This window comes from Phaenicophaeus curvirostris, chromosome 3 (genome assembly GCF_032191515.1).
Source record: "Phaenicophaeus curvirostris isolate KB17595 chromosome 3, BPBGC_Pcur_1.0, whole genome shotgun sequence".
Classification (NCBI taxonomy): domain Eukaryota; kingdom Metazoa; phylum Chordata; class Aves; order Cuculiformes; family Cuculidae; genus Phaenicophaeus; species Phaenicophaeus curvirostris.
The window spans coordinates 44742645-44766237 of NC_091394.1; the positions used below are offsets into that span (position 1 = coordinate 44742645).

The window sequence follows — 23593 nt, forward strand, 5'->3', positions numbered from 1 at the left end:
AATGATTTCTACTTCCAAATCTCCAAGGAGTTAGTTTAACCATATTTTGAACTTGTGTGTTCAGAAGCATAGCTAGCTTATGATACTTTGGACGTTCTTAGAAAAATATCAAATCAGATAAACATGTGCCAAAAAAGAATCCATTTGAGCCACAAAAGTCTCAGCGTCTCCCCCTCCCCCATATATTTAAAAATGTGAAAGTGAAGGTTTGCCAACTCTGTCTAAGACTAGTCATAATTTCTTTTTCATATATATGTATCATACATCTTTTTTTTATGGTTCATCAGTCGTTCTACAGTCAGCTGTAGAAATCCAAGTACCACAGTAAGGCAGCAAGACTATTCCCAGTTCTAGGCTGTGTGGACCTTAGCCGAATGACTCTGATGACACTGTAATGTACTGTTGATGGCAGTTGTTCTGGTTTTTACAATTTTTTTATGTTTATCTGAGAACAAAAATATGTTCAGCCTTGTGCAAAAGAAATTATTAGCCTGTATCGCTCCTATCATTGTTGCATTATGATGTTTTAATTTGTTTGTAGCCCAGTCCAGGCATACATTAGAGTTATTCCCTATTTTATGAATTGGATAAAACAAGAAAACAAGTAGACTGCAATCTCAAATCAGATATCCTTCTATTTGACCTTTGTTGAAGGAAAACAGACATGAGCTATTTAATAACCTCTGAAGATTTAAAAAATATTCAAGTGCATAGCAGTGATCAAAGTCAAATATGAACATTTATATTGCACCTGGTCATTTAACTTAAAAGAGTTATTCCAAGTGGCTTTTACATATCTACATACTGCTTCATTTACCTTTGTGTGTTTATTTATAACTCTAGGATATATATTTGCCAACAGCATTTTACAGAATGTGCTATGCTTATTTCTATCAAGTCACATGTAATCTGTGCCTCTATTTTTATTTTTCTAAAGGGCACACTGCCACTTTAGAGAGACCTATCCCTTTTCAAAACTCTTACGAAAATAAACTTCTCACCCTGTAGTTCCATTAAGAACAACAATGACAAAACAGATCAAAACTCTAATTTGCAAGTTTTTACTGTGGAATTTCAAGCTACAGTGATTTTGAAGGAATGGGATATGGTCTCTTGTTCATTCACCACTGTTTTTATAGTAAGAAGAACTGCTCAAAGAGAGACATTGACTTTGGCTTTTACTTACTTTACCCTCATTATTTAATGTTCTTAGGTGGCAACTTGCATTTTGATATTTAAGCACTGAGCATTCTTGAAATTATTTTACCGCAATAATGCAAAACCTTGTGGGAAACATCATAGACTCTGATCCTGCAAATAGTGGTTGCTTGCCATGTGGCTTGAGTCCACACACACTGAAACATGATGCTTACAGTAGGTGTCCACAAGCATACAAACTGGAAATAGACTAATGTTCTTCATCTATCCTTTCTTGAAACACTGTGCTGTAACCGCAGCATTCTGCTGCACTTTGTTTTTCATCTTAGTAAATGGGTTTGTAGTTGTGGCTGTATATATGTGTATATTGAAGATGCTCAAGCTTGACATTTTATTCAAATTCTGATGTTTAAATTTTTACTGTTATTGTCATACCACTTATTATAATTTTATTATTTAGAAAGCTACCTCATTATGTATATCATAGGAAGCAAAACACAGTCATGAATTTGAGTCTGAACAGAACAGATAGGAAACATCAGTGAGGGTTTCTTCATTGGTGCTTGCTCACCCTCTCCTGTGCCTGTGGAGTACTTATGGAGCCCCACAAGTATCAACAGGAGTTAGGGCCACATGATTTGAGTTCCTCAGCTTCTCCAGGGGCAAAGAGTTGTGTCTGGTGTAGTGCAATTATGGTGCTGACAACTGTCCTGGGGAGCTCTTTCCCTTTGGGTGCAAGCAGGTAATGAGGTTATTCTGACTTCTCCTGCATGGCTCCCGTTCTGCCTCCTCCATCTCATCCCACAAGGAAAGTCTGCAAGCCGCTTTTCTCAGTAGGAGAAAGTCACATTTTGCAGTAGGACAGGGGTCCACCAAGTCTAGGCTGCCCATGAATCATTTTACTAGTAAAATTTGGTATCTTTAGTAATCCCCGTAGGTGGCTGACACACCACTTATTGCATTTTGATGCATGCAAGAATGCATTATTGCTATTCAATCATACCTTCCTCTTCAACTGTAAGAGGCACAACTGCTACGTTATAGTGTCCCCTCAGATACACTTCAACTGAAAAGTTTTGGAGGGTGATCAGTGTAGATTCTTCTTCTGCAAGATCAGGCGTCCCGAGTTTGATTGGGTGCTACTCTGAGCCTTTAAGGAACTGCAATGCAGTAGTTTTCCCCTACGTTAGACCTTATCCTGCTAATCTTCTGTGTGGACAATTTATGTTGCTGACTACAAAATACTATTCAATGAAAGACAACTGCAGGCTAATGGCTCTTAAAAAAATTCGTCTCTTTAACATATGGGCATTCTTAGAAGGCTTGTACCAAATAATTAATTTACTTGATCCAAGAAATTTCTGAACTATCTTTTCACCTTTAATCAGCAATTAGAACGGCTGAATTGGACACTCTGTCCCTCTGCAAGGCATTCTGTGATAGTAAAATCCTAACTAGGCAGATGAAGCACAAAATTCCCTCTGTGAGGGAGTTTTGGATGCTGAAGTTATGATCCAATAGAGTTCTGGCAAATTTTACAGTGTACTTACCTGAGAGTTCTACAGTAGTTATGTGTGGTCATCTGTGCACAAAGGATCCATGTAGCATTCAAGGTATGATTGAATTAAAGCAATTGTTACTTTTCCAGAAACCTCTAATGAGGGTTAAATATAATTTTTAATGTAAATATGTATTGCTCTACATATCCAGATTGTGTGACATTTCATCTAAGTAACTGTTCCTTTAAATATTTCATCTTAAATGTGGAAATTGTTTACCAGTTTTCACTGCTGAGTGTAATGCTGTGATTTTGATTTTTCTCTTGCTCATTACCTTGTTTTTAATTTCTTTTGTTTCCCTTGTTCATTCATGTAGGCCTGTTACCATCTGAGAAATCAAAAAATTGCTTCTGTTCAAGGATATAAGGCCTAGCTTATTCACCTTTACTGTGTCGAGGTTTCAGAATCTTTCTGAATGCCTGGGCAAAAAAATTGAAACTCATTTGTGATGACGTTAACAGAATCGAAGTGATTTGTTTTAAACAAGCCAAGGTTTTCCATTACCTCATCAAAGCTTAAATGTTTGAAAAAAGCGTTAATAACATCCCATTCAATAGTTCAAAGGATGCCTCAGCATTTTAAAGAGAAGTCTTGTATTTTTTGTCCACTGGTACAGTTCATGTAAATTAGTTTACTTACATGCTGGGCTTTTTTGACTCTCTCAAATAACCATCAATTCCCAATTAATTTAGATTTGGCTATCATATTTTCTAAAATATGTAACCTAATATTTTTATATACTTCAAGCTTTTTCTTTTCATTTTCTTCTCACGGTGATATTTTCCTTAGTTCTTGAATAGTTCTCATTCATGCCCAAAGTATTGCAGACTGACATCAAATAAATTGCCTGAGACCTTTTCATCTCCCACTTCTTCTCTGTTTTCACCTCTCCTGGTTATGAATTTTTAAATGACTGGCTGGCTGTTTCCCAGATCTTGGGGAAATTGAGAACAGAAATTTTCAGAAAAATGAGAAAATATTTTGTCTCACTTAGTGGTCAGAAGTGGAAATTATTATTTGTTTGAGACGGATAGTGAAGAGGAAGAGGAAGAGGAGAAAAAAGAAGAGGAAGAGCCTCGAAAAAAGTCTGCATTTCAGGTACTTTGTGGTAATTTGCTTTCTATTTGACCTATGGAAAAATGTAGTCATCTCATAACACGGGCACACATGTTAAAGCAACCAGTACATCTAAGGTAGATCTGAAAAGTATTGGAAATGAAATTTATCACCAATTAAAAATGTTGCCTGTTTTAAGCATTGACAGATTCCTACAGGAACTATAGTGAAATCATATCTTCATTTACTTATGCCTGAGGAAAACAAAAATACAAAAACAAAGGTTAAGAATCTGAGACTTATTTTTTCTGTGTGGCAGTAGAGGCAAGTGCAGAAGCTAACTTGCCTCTGGCATTGCTGTACAATGCTTCAGTGGTTTTCTGGGTTTCATTATATATTATCATATGTTATCCCCAAAATAAGTGACTTTTCATGGAAAAGAATACATACTTGAAAAATGTTATTATTGATCCTAATAGACAAGAGATATGTATATTTGAGTTATAAAGAGCTTAACATTTAAAACTACAAAAGGAGACCACATTGGTTTCTCTTCTATCTTTTTCAGAATAGTATTAATTAATATGTTTACATTTGAAGTGACAGACTATGTTGAAGTAAGAGGCTATTATAAGGTTAAAAAAGTTGTTGAAGTTTCCAAACTTTCCATGTTCCTTAGGCAGTACCAGATATTGAATCCACTGGCTTAAATGAAGAACTTGGGTGAAGAAGTTAGTGAAATATTCATGCATATAGGATTGCTTTAATTTTCATGACATTGAAGTTTTACTTGTTAAAAATTTCTGAAAAGTTACAGAACATTTTCAGATATGTAACTTAAAAGGCTTAAGCAAAGGGTTAGCTTTTTGCTGATAATATTCCAGTCCAGATGCAAGCTCATGTCACTGGAGAACTGGTACATTACTGAAAACCTAACCCATGCAAGTGCAAGAAAATGCCTCCGTACTCTTCTAGTCCTTATGCCAATAGCTTTCAAACAAAGCTTCCCAGGTGGCATTACTGAATTACAAGAAGAGATATGTAATTAGTCGATACAATTTGCCTTTAGTTTGTGTACTTAGATTACATTACCAACTAATTACATTTGGTAAACTGCCTGCATGGCAATGACATGGAAAGATTTTTTTCTTGACTTTAAATAAGGCAAAACAAATATGGATGAAAAACAATGTGATAAGTTTTATTTTCTACCATTTACATTTGTTATAAATTTAGCATTTAACTCACCCTGGACCATAAAAATGGCTCATGAATTTCTAGGACGTTTTTCTCTCTGGTTTTCATACAGGTATAGAGGAAAGTTTGCATTGTTGTTTCTGCTGATTTTTTAAAAAACTGGTGACAACATTTTGTTCAGATGTGCTGGTGCCAAGCACTGAGATTTTAAAGATTTCTAAACTCGAGGTCAGAAGCTAATAAGATTCTTTCATTTACTCTGGGGTTCGGGTTGTTTTGTTTGGTTAGTCTTATTTTTTAAAGCTCAGCCCTAAGACTCTTAATCTGAGGATGGAGGATCAGGTCTTTATTTCAAAATTCTGGTCTGACATTCTGTATAGGTGGCCAGTTCTGTAATATGTGCAACATGAAGATGTTGGATTGTTTTATGTAGGGAGGGGAGTTGTATAGAACAGTAAATTGTGTTTATCATCATTTGGTCACCATGCTCTATTTGCCTTTCATCACCTTGCACGTGGTCTTAATAAAAGCACTAGCAAAGTGAACTTTGTTGTAGAGCCTACTAAAGAACTATCTTTAATTGTTGTTTTTTCTCTTAGTGTAAATTGTGTGCAGCATTCACTTCTAAAGTTAGTTTGGAGATTTTTATTTATTAGAGAATGCAGGCAGTTAAGAATCAATTTATTGAAATTTTATTGTGGATGTCACCAGTGATCTTTCTTCATGCTGGAGTCTATGAATGTAAATTTGTTCTTAATGATCTAGATACAATCGTTCAATAGTTGCTTTTTATTAATATTTTCCTGTTTGCTACTAATTGCTCTTGCTTTATCCTTCTTTATAGAGAGCTATTGGGAAATTTGCTTCAGCCATTTTAGCTTTGCCAAAGTCTGTCATTAAACTACCCAAAACTATTCTTCAGTATTTAATCAAAGCAGCAAAGGTACTTGACATTTTGTGAGTGCTCAATATGTGACTCATCCCATAGTTCTTGATGTAACATACACCTCTGTCCTTGTCTGCATTTTTCCTCTTGTATGAATGATTAAAAAAAAAACAATGACAGTCAAAGTTTCATTCCTTGTAAATGGAGTATGTTTTATACTTTTGGAGTTGTCAAGCCACAAGAAAAGTGGTCTATCTTTTTTTAACTGCAACTCTGGAGAGAAAATGCTGACCCAAATTATCTTCTTCTTTTAATACTGCTATGCAGAATAGTCACATCAAGTTGCATGTATCTTAGAGACACCATGGTAATTGATCTCAGAAAGCTGGTAAAATATCTGTAAAACAAACATTACACTCGAAATCCCTTTTTAGGTCTCTACTTTTCTGGCCTTCATTATCACAAAAAAGATTTGCATGTCTTCTTTCTTGACCTCCTTAATACATTTAGCATTCCCTATCTTTGAGTTCCCGTTTTACACACTATCAATGTAACATGTTATTTGTAAGGAGCGTGTGTTACAAGTTGAATGTACCAGCTCCAAAGCCTAAAAGATACTACATTTAAAGTTTGTCCAGTGGTAAAAATATAAAGTAATACATATGTATGAACCCAGCCAGCTCTTAAAATATCCACTGCTTAGCGTAAGTAGTTATGTTAAATTTATTAATCAAATGCCCTTTATTGATTCTAATCTTCTACTCTCTTCCAAGTCTGATTTTTATATCTCTTTTCGTTATTTACATTGTGACTGAGACTTGCAAACAGTTTCTCAGCTAACTGTTCAATAGCAGATGTTGACAGTTTCTGACTTCAGTAAGTAATATAGCATTAATTCACTTACGTTATCACCATTCCCTCAGATTGCTTTCATCAGGGGAACACCTGTTACAAAGCAAAGAGAAACCAGTGCTTCAGATCCCACACATTTTCTTATGTGGTGCCTGTTCTGAACCAGTCAGACATATAAAAAAAAATGTAGAGACCTTGAGAGATTTGGAAGAGAATTTTTTTTATCATCAACAGTACCAAAACAACTTCCTCTCCACAAAATGGAACAAAATATTTTTCCCTTTTAAATTAATTTAAAGTCAGTTTGACAGTTCAAAAAAAATGTTTTTACTGTTCCAAAGCAATTTCTGTATGCAAATTTAAGAAGTATAAATTAACCAAATAGAAATTTTACCATTCTATCGTACAAGGGACAGCTCCAGCTTCACTGAGATACATGTGTGTTGTTGTCATTGTCTGCATGTCTGTAATGTGAATTAATAGAGGTGATTTTTTACTGTGCTTCGTTTTCACCCTCATGCTTGCATCCACGTGCTTCGCTGCCCTGTTACCAGCTGTCTTGCTTAGGAATAGCAGACAATGCAATGCCAATTGAAAATTACTGCTTTTTTCAATGAAAACCAAAAAAGGAACAAAAGAATATCTTTTGTCCTAAAGAGTTGTGGAGAAGATACAGTTACTTTAGTTTCTGCTATTAACATTTCATGTCATGTAGGGGAAAAAGATACTAGTGTTACTGCTTTTTTTTTCTATGGTCTTCCTTCACAGCTTGAGCAGAGCTATTTACTAGTTACTTTGGGGTAAACTTTTTTTCACCTTTTTTTTCCCCACTGCTATAGCATTTATAAATGTTTTGGGCCAATTCCATGCTTCATGTAGTCATACAGGTCAACAGACTGTTGATCTGAGTGAGTGCTGTGAGCAGGATTTAGCCCCATAAAGTCCCCTTAATATATAGGTAAGTATTATTATCTTCATTTTACAAATGGAAAAAACATTAGCAGAAGGATTCATAAGTGACCTATCTGAAGCAATGAAAGGAGCCATTGTCAAAATCAGGGTGAAATTTGAGGAAATCTTGACTGCCAGGTTTGGGACTGTGCATAGACAACAAATCTGTAAATGTTCCACTGAGATATGCAGAGGGGAAAAAAAATCTGAAGGTTGAAAAATGTGCAGGCACAAATACCTGTACTGAGATCTGTACTACATCTTTTGATGCTTTAGTTAATTCTTTGCAACACTTTCTCTTAAAGTTTCCATTACTCTATATCTTACCTAGAAAATGATAAAGTAGAAATAAAGAATTAAATGGAGAGATTCAGGTGAAGTAGTCCATATGCACAACAGGATATTAATTCCCAGAGTTCAGAGCGTGTGGTTTTGTAGGTTCTAATGAAACTAGGTTCACCCACCAGTGTTTTCACATTTGGTTTTATGCTCATAAAAACAGCATATGAAAACTCAGCAGATCTGCAGGGGAGATGTTTGATTTGGGATTCAAAATATTTCCTTGCCTCTGTAGTTCTGAATGCATTTGCTCAAACTATGTAGTCCTGCTTGTGGCTTATTCTATGGCTTATTCTCAAAACACGAAGAACCTTGAAATAAATGAGTTTCTTCCTTCCAGTTTGTTTATCAGGCTTGGATAACTGACCCTAAAACAGCACTACGACAGAGGCGCAAAGAGAAGAAAGGTTTTGGGAAAGAGGAGAAACGAAAGCGAAAAGGGTCTGGGGATGGTAGGTAGACTTCTGTGTTTAAAAAAATATAGCATTAACTGGTTGTTCCTAGTAGTGAAAGGCAGCTGAGTTTTAGAGGGCAAATGCTGTCAGTTCTGGCTAGGAATTGGAAAAATTAGTTTGTTGGTGGCTGGCTGTCTCTCCCTGCCCCAGCCCATGACAGGGCCAGCCATAGCTATGTTCTTTCATTCTACACAAAGCACATTAAGGGTGATAAAGAAGAAGGTATATATGTGTTCGCAAGACACATGGCCAAAATCTTTCCGAAATAGGAAGAGACAACGCATTGCAGCAAATGTCATCTATATGAAAACATTTCTGGAAGTTGAGTTCTTACAAGAGAAAGCCATAACCTGTAAAGACATAACTTTATAAAGCAAATAACCTGGTAGTTAACAACATTTCCCCAGAATATGGAAATGTAAATACCAGGTGTTTAGCCAGAATTGGGAAGAACAAGAACATCACCTTTTCACTCTGTCATCTCATGAAAAGGTTTCTCTTACTTTTTCTTACTCTCTAGATTTTTCTAGGATTGTTCAAAGTCTCTCATTTTGATAATAAATTCATATGTATTCCCAGGGTAAGTTTTGCATGTGACAGATTTAAATTTTATGTTGAAGAACTATTTCCTGGTGAAGTTCCAAGACCTGTAGTTCAAGTGATGTAAGAAAAAATCAATTAAATAGCCACACATTATTTCTTTTTGCCGCATTTCCTATATTGTTCCCTAAAGAAGCTTGAGATGATACAAAGGGAAGAATATTAAGAGATGTATTTGCTTTCGGAGCTGTACTTGCTGAGGAACCAAAATATCCATGAACCGCTAAATTCACAGTGAATTCAGAAGTTAACAAAAGGGAAACATATAAATGTTAATAGGGTTTTACTGGCACTGAACAAATCATTCTTGTATCTGAAAAATAATCAGCTTATAAGTGTTTCATATCTCTTCATATTTTGCTCCTTTTTTAAACAAGACAAGAAAATAGAATTTGAGCAGCTTAGTATAGCTGGGGAAGAGGGAGACGCATGCAGGCTGAATCATTGGGACTTCTTTCATTTGGCATTTGTCATGTCCTTCATTTGTCTGTCCTTCAGTTCTGCCTGTGATTCTAAGTCGCTCTTCTGCCACAGACTTAAGTAAAAGTACATGGTAGTTTCAAACTGTCTCTGCTGCTTCATTTCAACTTGAAATTCTCACTCAATTCGTTTGGGTTTGCTGGCTCAGAGGCAGGAGATCATAGCACTGATCAAGTTGCCCTTCACAGAAACAGAAGAAATGTGCTCGAGTATGAATCAGTGGAAGGTGAGGCTGCTGAGGATGGAAATGGTGTGCCTGAGAAATTGCCTGGATTTACACTAGTAAATAGATGATCTTGCCTCGCAGCCGGTCTAGTAAGAATGTGCTGCTGCAAATTACAAGAGAGGGGTGCTCCTCCATGAGCACTGCCGCTGGACCCTCACTTGAGTCCTTTAGAAACAGAAATGTGCTTTCTGTTATAGTGATAGGTGAGGAACTGGTCAGTACTGCTTGGTAACTGTAGCATTTTCTAGCTTGAATGGCATTTACACCTGCACTTCTATAGGTGTAACTCAACATTTTGCTCATTGTTTTCAATAGGTGGTACTGATGCAGACTGTGAAGACAGTGAAGAGGAACCTGTCAAGAAGAAATCTGATGGACCAGGTGTGAAGGCAGAAAGAGAGTTTCTCTGCTTTTAAAATGCAGCTGTGACCAGTGACTTAAGAAGCATATCACAGAAGCAGTGTTGCAGGGATCCCAGGCTTGTGTAAAAGCTGCAAAATCCACTCTGACCCAAGCAGTGAAAACTCCCTAGCTTCTTTCAGGTTTTCAGTTGTCAGATTTACAAGTCCTGAACATAGGAACTTCTACTGCTGGACCATTAGCTACCACACTCATTCTCTACACACTTCAATAAATACATCTGCAGGCTCAGACTTTATGACTTTCTCTATATTTTACTTATAGAACAACTTACACCTAAACTTAGCTTCCAGTCCTGATTGCATACAGCCCTGTGTTAAATTCGCCATAGATTTTGAATGTTTGAAATTTTATTATTGGCACAAAAGCCTTGTGTTTTTTCAGTGTGTTTTAGCAAGGTTAAAATATTGCTCTTGTCTGGTACTCAGCCATTCAGCAGGGTGCAATAATCTCCTCTAAAACAATAGGATTTCCCCGGTATTACCCCTTCTCATTTGTAATCAGATTTAAGGATGCAAGGTCTTGCAAACTGCAAGAAAGTTGTCCTGCAAACAAGCATAATAGATCATAAATCTAAGCTTGGGTCTTTGTTTTTAACTGAAGTAAAAGAAGAAAATGGAAAACTTATTCCTCTTACGTAAGTTTTCATTGTGACTTACTTAGAGTGAGACTTTGTGTTCAAAATCTGTTTTCCTTCTCTGTTTAAAATTGGTTCCCACAGTTACGGTTAGAATTGTATCACTCAGAGAGCCACAGGGTAGATGTTCCAAGGATGTGGGAGATGTCTTTTCTTTCTCACAAGAGCAGTGGCATCAAATAAATGAGTTGCATTGCTATAGGGTGTTTTTCGGTGGGCTTTTTTATTTGCTACTATCTGCAGGCTTTTTTATTTGTTACTATCTGCAGGCTTCTTTATTTATTAATATCTGGTGATGCTGTTACCTGTGTCAAAGCTCTGAATCTCCAGGGAAATATGATTGGTGCTACAAAGGAGTTAGGGAAAGGGAAGGAGACTTACAATTAATTTATATTGGACAGAATCAATTTAAGTCACTTACTATTTCAGTTGAGATTTACCATTCCTATATAATTTTTTTTTGAAGAGGACAATTGGAAAAATTAGATGGTAAATGTTAATGAAGCATTAGCATCATTATTAACCTTAGATCAGATCCTATCTAGCACGCTCAGGCAGAGAGAAGCCTTCCCTTTTAGTTAGAATAACAGTTTCTGCAGAGAATAAATCTTTCTCTTTTTGAAGATGTTCAGATGCAATTGATCACCTAAAGATTATCTTTAAAAAGTTTAGGAGAACACTAAAGCTGCAAGAAGAGCTACAGCATCATTAAAAATGTATACTCAATCAACTCCATTCCAGAGAGAAAAATGATCTTTCAGGTTAGAAAAGAAGTGCTTGGCAAAGCAGTGATGAGACTATGGCATACCAGTGGTGGTCAATAATAAGGATAATTTTAACCTCAAGACTATGATTCTCCTGAAGTCAGTAACAGGAATTCTGTATTAGAGAGGAAGAGTATGAGTTAAAAAAGAACATTTATATGTTGTATATTTTTTGTGTATGAGTGCTAAGTTTTCTTTTAGCCTGTTCATAATATTAAGTCTGGAATTCAAGGAAATTAATGTTCCTTAAAGTAGAAACCCTATATTTCTTTTAAGGCTTAACCTTAACCTTATAAGGTTTATATTAATAAAGCCTTATAGTTCATTTCCGATAGCAAGATTACCTTAACTTCAAGACCTGCACTTTGAAATATGAGTGAATAAAATTTAAGCAGGTAGATCATGAAATATCTCCAATTCTAAAAGACACAGAAAAAGCCTTAAAAAGGGGCAAAATATTATTGAAATTATTATATGAGCAAGTGAAGGGGGCTAAATGCTCTTACATTCAGAGATACTGGACCAGTTCCATGGCATTGCTCAGGGAAATGGTATGTAATGCCATTTCAGCATCCACTTTACAGGAATGTACCACTAATGGGATTTTTCCTTAGATCCTCTCCACACATATATGCATATAACCCTGCCTGCACGCTCAGAAATACGTGCATCAGAAATCTTTTGCTTCATTATAGCTTCACCTTTGCATTCTTTGAAGGAGTGAATATACACTCCACAAAGTTTTGCATGCCATCTTGTGGTACAGCTAAGAAGCGAGGTTGTTGAAAGTATCGCGCTGTAGAGCGTGGCTGGGCTCCTTAGCATCTACTTCAAACACTTAGTCCATGCGTGGCAGATAATTGATGGTTTTCTGTTATTTCTTAGAGTGGTTACTCTAAAATCAGTCTTTTCAGTGTTCTGGGATTTGCAATATGGCAGGGACAACCAGCTCTGGAACTGTCTAGTTGGAAAGAAAATGTATAGTATTTGTACAAGAATATGTAAAAAATGTGGCATGTGTGTATTTGTGAGTGGAAGAAAAATAAATGGAAATTACAGCTCTTTGGATGAGAGTGTTTGAGTTGCTAATGCTAAAGGAACTACTGAAATAAGAAATTACCTTCAAAAAGCTGTTTTGAGCAAGATAAAGCTACTATTGTGGGTATAAATTCATAAGCCCTGCTCATGGGAAAGTGTACTGTTTTAGAAAAATGGTGCATGTAAATAATATAAGTTATTTATGTGATTTGACCTAGCTGGGCTAGTTGGTCTGAGGTCACTGATGAAACAGTACAACCTATTATTTTTTTTAAAAAAGAGAGACTTTGGAAACAGTAAATACAGAGAGGTATGTTTAGGTGGTTGGAAAACTGAGAGATTCAAAGACCTCTTAGGAAGATTAGACTTTAAAATTCAACTAAGCAAGATTCAAGCACACAAGGCAAACTCTACAGAGAGAAATGGGCACAAGTAAACAGACAGGTAAGGGATTTAGCTCAACGTGCTGGCTGAGCAGCCACTGAGATCAAGGGAACAGAGAACGTTGAATAGTTCTTGAGATACCCAGATTTTTGGGTTTCATTTTGCAGACCTGTGCATACAGCATCTTCCTAAAATCAAAGATTGTTTTTATGACTTGCAATTACAGGACCAGGGGGTTAAAGGGTGGAAAAGGGACTCCTGGTGATAAGCCTAGACATGCAGGCATGAAAATGGCCCAGACAGCCAAAAGGCCTCCAGCCATCTTCAGAGATTCCTTTCTATGACAGGGTCTTGCAGCCTGGATTATTATTAATATTATTAGACAATAAAGGAAAAATTAATCTAACTCCAAGCAGAAATACAATGGAAGATATTTGCATTCATTAACTTTCTATTGCTTTTCCTTTCCTTTAGATAACATCATCAAGAGGATATTTAATATTTTGAAGTTCACTTGGGTCCTTTTCCTGGCAACACTTGACAGTTTTACAGCGTGGCTTAATTCCATTTCAAGAGAACACATCGATATCTCCACTGTGCTAAGAATCGAGCGCTGTATGCTGACCAGGGAGATTAAAAAGGTAATGTCTTTGGTATTTTTTTTGTCTGCTAATGCCATTTCCTGCTCAGTGAAAAATGAAAGGTTGTCTTTTCAGATCACTGTATTAAGGAGAAAAATTACACAAATCTCACTTATAGCTGTATTTTAAAAGTAGATCTGGACTCCTTTGCTGCTTGCTGGTTTATAAATATATACATGATAAATTACTTGGTGTATTATCTGGACACAAAACGTATTATTGGAAAAGTAATTCTTTGAGAGGTTGATAATAAGGATTTGGCTGAAACACTCCTGTGATAAAGTCTGGTTTGAGGGAACAGGGTAGATTCAAGTAGAGAGGAGAAGGTGTGGGAATTTAAACAGCTCAAAAACTACCTTCATCTGCACATTTCAGTCTTTGTAGACCAACTTGCCTTGGAAATGGCTGGCAATATACAGGCATAATTTTCTTCGCTCCCAAAGAAGCTATGTGGTCCTCCACAAACTGATTATATATTAGCAAAATCCATTGTTATCAAAGAATAATGCTGATAGTGTAACTAGAAGTGTATTTGGATCTTCAAAATGCAAATAGATGATAGTTTGAAGTTGGATAGAGTTCTCATTTTAAACGCAGGTGGTTTTGCATATGTCAGTAGCTCCCCAGCTATTTCTGGAAACCTGGCATAGAAGCCTCATTTTTAGTTCTTTCTAGTTTTTGTTAAAAGCTGCAGACTGACTCAGAAATTAGTAGATTAAAAAGGTCAACAATACATTATTATTATTGACTTTAATAAATGCCTGTACTGCCCAGTCACTTTTGAAATCTGTTGGATCTGTTGGCATAATAAGCAGGCTGCCTACGACCCCAGGAGTTCAAAGAGGCAGATTTTCCTGGTCAGAGGGGAAGCTGTACCCAGTCGGGCTGGGAGGCCCTGAGCACAGAGAGAGTGCCGCTTCAGTGTTAGCATTTAGTTACTCTTATTTTCACGAATGTGTCCAATAGTAAGAGGAGGATGATGATGATAATAATAATAATAATATATAAATTTCCAAAACAGACTAGAAGAGATCTGGCATATTCAGAGTAAGTCTTTCTTTGGAATACGTCCCAGCTTGTGGCAATGATTGGTTTAGGGCACCCCAAACCATAAAATTGCATCTGGCCCATTATGTTTAATAGTACAAACCAGTATTCTTGGAGTTTACCTAGTGAATTTTTAATCCATTCTTAAATGTTGGCTTCCAGAAGACCCTAAAATATGGAGATATGTCATTTCATATGAAGTGTTTAAGTGTACTTTCTCTTGCTCATTTTAAACCTGCTTCCTGATTGTTTGAGGTCTCCTGTAGATCAGAGATGTACTGCATTTTCCTCTACTATTCCTGATTATATACATCTTCATGGAGTCTTCTCCTCAGGTATTCTCTCCAAGATAAAAAGTCCCTTTCTTTTTAGCCTCTTTTCACATGGAATCCATCCAGTGCTTCTAATGGTCTTTATTGTCCTTCTTCATACCATTTCCAGTTTTAATATGGCCTTATTAAGACCTGATGACTGGAACTACACACTAGTTTTAAGGTGTGGATGAATGACAGATTTATAGTGGAATATGATGTGTCTTCTTTTGCTTTCCTAGTAAAATGTAGCGGTAAAGCTCCTTTGAATTTCAGTGTATGCTGCCTGTTTCCAGGGGGCTACACACTATGAATCTGGAACCTTTAAGGCTAACAAAAGCTGACATAAAGCCTGTCTTTATCTATATACAGTTTAGATTAATCTCTCCATTGCATTTCTTGCCATTTTTTGCCAAGTCACTTGGCTTAATCAAGTTCTTCAGTAGCAAGTCAGCCAACTTTACACTTGAATAGCCCAGATACATTATTTTTTTTTCATCTGCAAGCTTTATCACATCACTGTTTTCCTGATTGCATGGTTTATTTCTGAATATGTTGGACAGTGATACTCCTTGGGACAACCAGTCAATGATCTTCCTTTCTAAAGAAATAAACATTTATTTGTGCCCTTTGTCTCTGATCTTTTAATGGAGGATAAGTTCAAGAGATAGATAGAGTTTGCTTTATTTCATGACCACTTCATTTCTTATGAGGATCATTCCTGAAGCCGTTTTTAAGGATTGGTGTGACCTTTTCTTCCCCTGGTACTGTTGCATCTGTTGGTTCCTGCAGAGCTCTTGGGTGAGCACCTTCTACTCAGCACTCAACTTATTGTTTTGTTGTCTTTTATAAAATAATCATTCCATTTGTTCTATGGGATTTAAGCTATTACATGAGGACTATCCGTGACTTTTTCTGCATCAAAGAGGGATGCAAAAAGTTCCATCTTCTTCTTTTCCTGTTGCCACAACTCTGTTATACCTCTTTATGCCTTGAGCACCTCTTGATACCCTGGCTTTCTGGCAGCTGATTCTTATATTCCTGAAAATGTAATTGCTATCAGATTATTTTCTTTTTTAGCAAGTTATTCTTCAGCATCTGTTCTGATCCAATTTGCTGAAGTTTTACATTGAACTCTAGAAGGTTCATTTTAGTTTGGTTTTGCTCGTGGCGTTCGCTTCTTTAAGGGTGTCTTCTTGTTTCTTCTTCCTGGTATTTTCCATTCCGGTGTCTTGGAGGGGTGTGCATTCATGCATGTTCTTTCATGCATTTACCTATTCTACATGATTGCATTTGAAAGTTAACCTGAGTTATTGTACATTCTTATTCTGATGGCACCTCCTGTAATCTTCTTTAATATTTAGTGGGCACTAGTGCACTCCTGGTTTGATGGTCAAAAATTGAGCCTTCATACTATACTTTTTCAATATTAATTTGTTCAAGTCCGCCCATAGAGTGTCTGTGGTAATCCTGGCACAGTGGATTTACTTGATTAGTTAGACTTAATGCTTTTTGATCCATGGGGCATCTTCCATGCTATCCTTCCTGTAATATGTACTGTGGTAGTACAGCATTTTAGTGATACTCCTTTTTGCCCCAGGTCTCAGAAGTCCCTGCTATTTCAGCATCTTATTGAAAATCATATGATTCTTTTTCACCACCCCTGAGTTTTTAAAGTTTTAACATTTATGCGGAAGCCAGACTAGCAGCCTCTTTATTTGGGACCTTATTTTGAACATTCTTTGCTAATTCTCACCTTAACTTTATTGAACTTTCCTTTGTGCCCAATAGATCTGTTTATGAATTTATTCACTTTAATTTCCTGTTGCCAGCAGCCTGATGATCTTTTGATTACAACAGAGCCCATATGTCCTTATACAAGCTGGTATATCCTGCTTCAATCCCAAATTTTCTGGTACTAGAGGCCTTTCAAAGAATGCCCCACCCCCCGTCAATAGCTTTGAACTTCAGGCTTTTTTCTAGGATCTTTATTTTTTCCTGTGAAATATTGGTACGCATGAACATCATCAGTTCCTCCTTAGCATTCCCAAATCTCTGTAGCAACCCTATACTTGTCACTGCTGTCCAAGAAAGGAGGGTCTTGCTGCAACTATTGTGTTGACATGTTTCTTAATGTGATGTGGGGTTGGGAACACTAGACCTGATACATAAAGTTCCCTTGGTCTCTCTGCCAGCTACAGAAGAACTTGGAATTGAGTCCTCCATCAGTTACAGAGCATTTTTGCTGTCACAGCCCTTGTCCTTTAACCCAGGCCTGCAGTTGAGCTAGAATACAGCATGTGCTATAATTTCAGAGGCTGGACATCATAATGGAACAAACATTACTGCAGAAGCAACACAGCTTGTATACAAACCAGCCTAATTAATGACCTGAGTTTCAGATTTTGTTCTTAAGATTTTGAAAATTTTAGATTTGGAACAAATGTAGAGGACCGTATCTGAAATATTGGTGATTAATAATATTAGTAAAGGAAATATGGGAACTATTGTAGAGTACTTTTATTATTTTACCTGGAAAAAGTCCTTGCATAAGGATTCATTATAAATCATAAAAATGACTGTTCAAGAATAGCAACATTCTCTCAGCATATCTTCTGAAGTCAATGAAAGTGCTAGTGAAACAAATTGGATATGTTTCTGTCTAAGAATAGGCTGTAAAATTCCTAGTTTTATTCTTATTACAAGCCTTTAGAATTTTAATTGCAATATCATAGCCAGAAAGTTTTGATTCTGTGCCCAGATCTGGTCTGACAGTTAATAAAACTATCCATTCATGAACCTGCTTGATCTTTAAGTCACAAAGAAAGGGTGAAGATCTTCAGTGTATTTTTCATGTTATTCCAACTGTATCCACATTTCATTAATATATTCTTATTTTTTGAGACACTAATGAAAATCAGTTTGTATGTGACCTGTTTCTTTTGTTTTGTTTACAAAATACCTGCTACTGACCACTAACAAGATGTCTGATTTTTCTTAGAGTCAGTGAAACTATCTAAAAGAGATATCTCAGTAGCTGCAGGGGTGCAGGTTGAGTCATGGTTACAGTCCACACCTGAATGATCAGCAGTCCACTCAGCAGGGTTTTGTTGGTTATATACAGCCTGAAACTGCTTGCATTGCTCCAATTTTGCTTGAAAACAACATTTCGTGCAATGGTAATGTAAGTCAGAAGCTGAATTGCATTCTAAAAAGGCATTACCAGTGGGAGGTTATTATTTATTAGGAAGCCATTTGCACAGTCCTTAATCTGTTACTTGCCAAATGGCATAAGAAACCAGTTCCTCTAAGAATGGACCTCTCTCCTGCCATGTACCTCTACCTCTACCTCTACTCTCTTCCACAGGGAAACGTTCCAACACGAGAGAGCATCCATATGTATTACCAGAACCACATGATGAAGCTTTCTAAGGAGTCAGGATTGGACTCAATTGATAAAAATCCTGGTCAAGCTTCTGTTTTGCAAGCATCTGAAAGAATGGACAGTTTAGATTCAGCAGCTTCTCGTGACAGTATTTCCAGGTATTGATCTAATATTATTTTGTGAAATATAGAGGCAGCAGGTATAATTTTAGATGTCTAAGTACCAATGAACTTTCTAATCAATGTTGAATCCTGGTTTTGATTTATCCATGCCATTTTAATAGTGAAAACTCTGCTAGATGTTACTATTCCTTTATAGTGGTGCACTCAGTCGTTGGCCCAACTCCTTTACTGCTGTATGTCTACCCCACTGTTGCCTGTTTCCTTAGAATTAGGAGTCATTGACAGGGGTTCTGATCTTGTAAAAAGTGATGGAAAATAAGACACTACTGAGAATGATTATGGGGTACTGTGTTAGGAATTCAGATGTGGAGTTTGGGGCACAATCATTTATTATGAATATTTTGTCTTTCTAAAATAAATCATTGTCTATTGCCCACAAATCAAAAAAGACTTTGCATTGAGAGAGATTTTGGATTTGAGAGAACAAAATCCCTTTCTCCTGCATATGGGGAAGAGATAATCTGGAGAGCCTCATTTCCTAACTGCTATGGTTACAGTCCAGTAGAGCTATGCAGTTTGTGGAGCAAATACCCATCTTAGTTCAGGAAAACCACTTTCCTCATTCTTTTCTGAAGACAGATGCTGACAAGCCCCTTGCCAAAACTACTGCATGCTCCTGGTGCTCCATGCACACTGAGGCACGCACATTCACTTCCTTCTTTTACAGAGGCAGCCTGTGTCCCTGGTGTTCTTGCCTTTTAAGAGACTGCAGAATTTCTCCAACGTGAGGGGGAGAAGGGAGGGCTTTGGAAATCCAGCTGTTTCATAATCCATTGCATTCTGCTGTCTCCTGTTCTCTGAAGTGTGGCAGTGTCATATTTTTTTGATACTTCCAGCAAACTCAGTAGCTTCTGTGTACAATAAATTATGCTTAGCTCTTACTAATTACATATGGGTACATGTTAGCAGACTGGAAATAATGAGGCCTTGTCTTTCTTTCTGGTGTTACTGAAAAGCAAGTGTAAAAGAGTGCTTGTGAGTACTGTGCTTCAACAAAATATTCACAAATTGCTCCCCAGGGTAAGCACTGGCCTTTGAGAGGTTCACTCCAGTAAAAAAAAAACAAATCCAAGCAAATCATTCCCCGTGGCTAGCTACCCAGCTAAGCAACACCTTTGTGTTTTGTCTCAAAGTTTTACAGGATTCAGATGACGTGAGAAAAAATGTAAAGCCAAATTCTATTACCAGCTCACTTGGAGCCACTTGAATATTTGCAGGCCAGAATTTTAACTCCAAAAAGTTCAGTCTCACCTAAAGAAAGAATAATAATATCAGTCCTGCTTTCATTAAATAGTTTTTGGTCACACTGTTTAATATAGACAGAAGAAGTTATCATTATATGCAACCAGGTTAGCAAGAACTTTAACTTGAAGCAAAGGGAAGCCAATTCCAGAATTAATTATGAAAAAGAAAGACAAATCTTGTAATTTTCATGTGTAAATTCTGCCTCTTTGATAAGATGTTATGCAGTGTTGAGCTTCAGTTTTGTCTCTTTTTTTAGAATAATTATCCATTTGTCACCCTACTTGGAGCATACTTACAGATTTCAAATCTCTCTTAAAACTTAGAAATAAGTAATCCTGTGGAGCTGCTTTGCAACAGAAAAAATTAAATCTTTCACATGTTACTGTCATTTCCATTTCCTCAGAAGATGTCACAGGAGCTATCAACAAAGGAGTAGCAAAGGCAGTATTAGGATTGATTTCTCTAATCTCAAATTATCTTTCTGATAATGAACAGTCAAGTATTGTTGGCACTGAGAATATTTACAAAGAGTGCACATCTGCTATAATAATAATGACCTGTAATTAGAGGAAGCAAAACTGAGTCTGTTGATTGAAAGATAATGCCATCTGTTTATTGGGACACCCTTGTATGTCTCTTCCTCTTATCAGAAGTGCTTAAGGGTTTTTTAAGAAATGTGAAACGTCTTAAACATCATGTAAGTTTATTGAGATTTTTTTTTAATTGCTCAAACAAGAGAAGGGGACATTTTACATTTCAAAGTAATGATTACCAGTAAATGTAAAAGCAACTAATTAAACCTAAAGCATCCCTATGATCGTGGATCTAGGATTGAAATTGAAAACTTTCAGGAAAGGGGCAGAGTGTTCTTAATCAGGTTCCTGGTTATTCTTTGTTTGCCCTTTAGTAGTTCATGAGTAAGATGGACATATGTGGAAGTAAAACAGGTATGGAGAAACACAAAAGATGTTCCATTACAACAACACATATTCCTCAGTACTCAGGGCAGGAATTACTGTAGGTATCTCTTCAGTGCTCTAGACAATGGATTTCCAGAGAGAACAGCTCTCCTGATCAGTTGCAGGAGCCAGACATTTCTTGTGAAGTTCAGGGCTGACCCTTGTAAATCTTACCCAGGGATGTTGTGCTTACCCTAGATAATGCTCTAAGAAGAGTCTCCCAGCCTGGAAAATCCCTTTGTGGGATTTTCTTTTTTAGTAGGACTGTCATCTATTGTCAGTCATTTTTCTATACAGTAGCTAGAGGTGTAAAGAGGTATTCGTAATGTAATTGTTTGTTTTATCATTATGTATAAATACTTTAATGTGTCCTAATGGCAGAGTGCAAAGCTCAAGTGGGTCTAGTGGAGAAGAGACTGATATTGATCCGTAACAAGCTCTTTGAGGTGCCCCACCAGAAGGGATCAAGAACTAGCACAGTAGAGCATTTACCACTGTTTGTTTCCATTTGACTGAGAACTGCTTGTTAGGTTAAACAGCTTGTGAATGTCAGTAACATGTTTTGGAACTTACTAAAAGCAGTTATCTGCCTTCACAGAACTTCGCCTACAATTATGACATGGCAGCTACATGAAGATCCTAAGTCAGATTTCATGATATCCAAAGTTTTGTATCCAGTTCAGTTTCGTCCATCACAAATAATATATTCAGTACCTAACTCTACCTATGTGTATAGTTTTGTAGGAGCTGCAGGTAGGAGCCCCTGTCCCTCCTGTGAGAGTGAACAAAGAAGTGAAGTCAGGGTGCTTACAGACCCCACTTTCCATCTGTTCTTCCCTCACCAGATGGGGGAGTAGCTCTTGAGACAGGGGGTAGTAGAGTTTGCCTTGAGTGGCAAGAGAAAGGATGAAAGGAGAGTCCAAGTTTTGGGGCTGTATCTGGGTCTGGTTTAGAAGCATGAATGATAGGAAATGTTTGGGATCTTTGCTTGCAGATGTGGGGAGTGTAGTAGTTCATAGGCATAATGCCCATCAGTAATTAGCCCCTGGACTGAATAAACCAGAAAAAAAAAAGTAAGTTACCCCTTAAACTAATAAACTTTCTGGGAAGGGTAAGTTTGGATAGCAAAAAGGAAGTCATAAAGTAAGAATTTTTCTGCTCACGAAGGATAAAAACATCTCTGCTATATATATTTCCATTTAAAATGGATACACAATCAACTTAATGTAAAATGCTTGAACTCAGAGCTTTTAATGAACATTCCATTTAAACTACCTAGTCCTTGAATGATTTCAAGAAGCTAATGCTTTTCAAGGTCTCCAAGGACACAAATTTGAAAAGTCACTCAGGAAGATATGCTTGGATTAAATTTATGTGATAGTCAATGACTGAGTCAACATCAGTTTGCCAAGTGTAAATCTCTCCACTTTATTGCTGTACTCATTTCCTCCGTGTTCAGATACGTGTTCCTAAAAAAGTATATGAAGAATATGCAGACTGTGCTACAGGTGTCATCTCATACGCATCTCCTGACATTCATGGATACAGAGCTGCTGCTCAACAGATAATTCTTTTGATGAGTCATCCTTCATTTAAAACAGTTTTAAACCAAATTATTGTGGGCACTCCATTTGGGCAAAGGTTTTTATCTGTTGAGATTAATACATATTTTTCCTTTGATTTTTCTGGGACCCAGGTCAGAACTTACATGTTTTAATGGGCAGATGACGTATGTTTCCTCCACTGAAAATATATGAATATGAAAGGGCTACTTTGATTTCAACAGTTGCTCTGCTTGAGGTCCTTGGAAGGTTCCCTTTGAACTATTTCTGCGTTTAAAATTCTTCAACACCTTAGTAAAAGGTGTTGCTCTTGAAAAGAATAAACTCAGTCCTGGAGAGGTAAAATAATGCTGATAATGCTGTAGCACACTAATAGAAAGGTAATCTGCAAAAACAGGTTGTCTGCTTGCTGACATCTCCCTGTATTTTAGCACGAAAACCTCATTGGTAGTACAACCACCTGGCTGTACTCCATAGGTGTATGTGCAAAGAGAAACCTCCTCCCTTATAATCCCCTGGAGTTAATAACATAGAGTTCTGACTGATATCCATGCTGCTGAATCTGGCCTCCAGGGTGGATCTACTGTTTGGGTAGGAAGTGGCGTTTGCTGCTCCATCAGAACATGGCATCGTGCAAACAGACCTCCACGTTTTGTCTGGAGGGTGCTTGTGTGCCTTTGCACACACACAGAGGTAATGAAGTGGCTTTTAAGGGATCTTGGCCAAGTGAACTAGCAAGACAGAGGTGCCCCTTCCATTAATACTGTTTTTAAGGAAACTGTTTCACAATACCTTTGATATCTTGGTGGTACTTTTCCATTCAGAGAACAAAGTACTCTTTCAGCCTCTGTCAATTCTGTCAAAAAAGACCTGCACTGAATGTAGGCCTAAGAATAACTGCTTCTTCACTCCACATTTTTTGCTGTATTCCTCTCAGTTTTCTTAAAGGTAACAATTGCAAACTGTCACTTCACACCAGCAGATTCTTCTACTCGTTTCCAGCTAGCGAGACCTGGGAAAAACCATTGCAGTTCCTTACCTCTTTCCCAATTCTCTGTGCCTCTGAACAAACACAATTCTTGGCAAGGAAGCAAATCCTGTGCTGTCACAGCTCAGGTGTAACACAGATGGACTCAAAAGAGGAAAAGTAGAACGCAGACCCCATATTTTTGGACCCTTTCTTTTCTCATTCTATCTGAGAGACTCAGGCACATCATTGCATGGGTTAAAACACCAGTTCCCTCAACTTATTTCATAGA

At 37.1% G+C, this 23593-nt stretch overlaps 1 protein-coding gene across 4 annotated transcripts in view; it reads left to right on the forward strand.

Annotated features, from left to right (window-relative positions):
- Positions 1 to 23593, forward strand: part of PIEZO2 (piezo type mechanosensitive ion channel component 2) — a 311046-nt gene that overhangs the window by 257883 nt on the left and 29570 nt on the right. For 3 of the 4 annotated variants that reach the window (XM_069853757.1, XM_069853760.1, XM_069853758.1), the window contains 6 exons: positions 3712 to 3815; positions 5815 to 5913; positions 8339 to 8450; positions 10075 to 10140; positions 13477 to 13643; positions 18369 to 18544. In XM_069853757.1, coding sequence (XP_069709858.1) covers positions 3712 to 3815; positions 5815 to 5913; positions 8339 to 8450; positions 10075 to 10140; positions 13477 to 13643; positions 18369 to 18544 — 724 coding nt within the window. The remainder of the gene's footprint in view (positions 1 to 3711; positions 3816 to 5814; positions 5914 to 8338; positions 8451 to 10074; positions 10141 to 13476; positions 13644 to 18368; positions 18545 to 23593) is intronic. The other variant, XM_069853759.1, reaches the window with a different exon arrangement.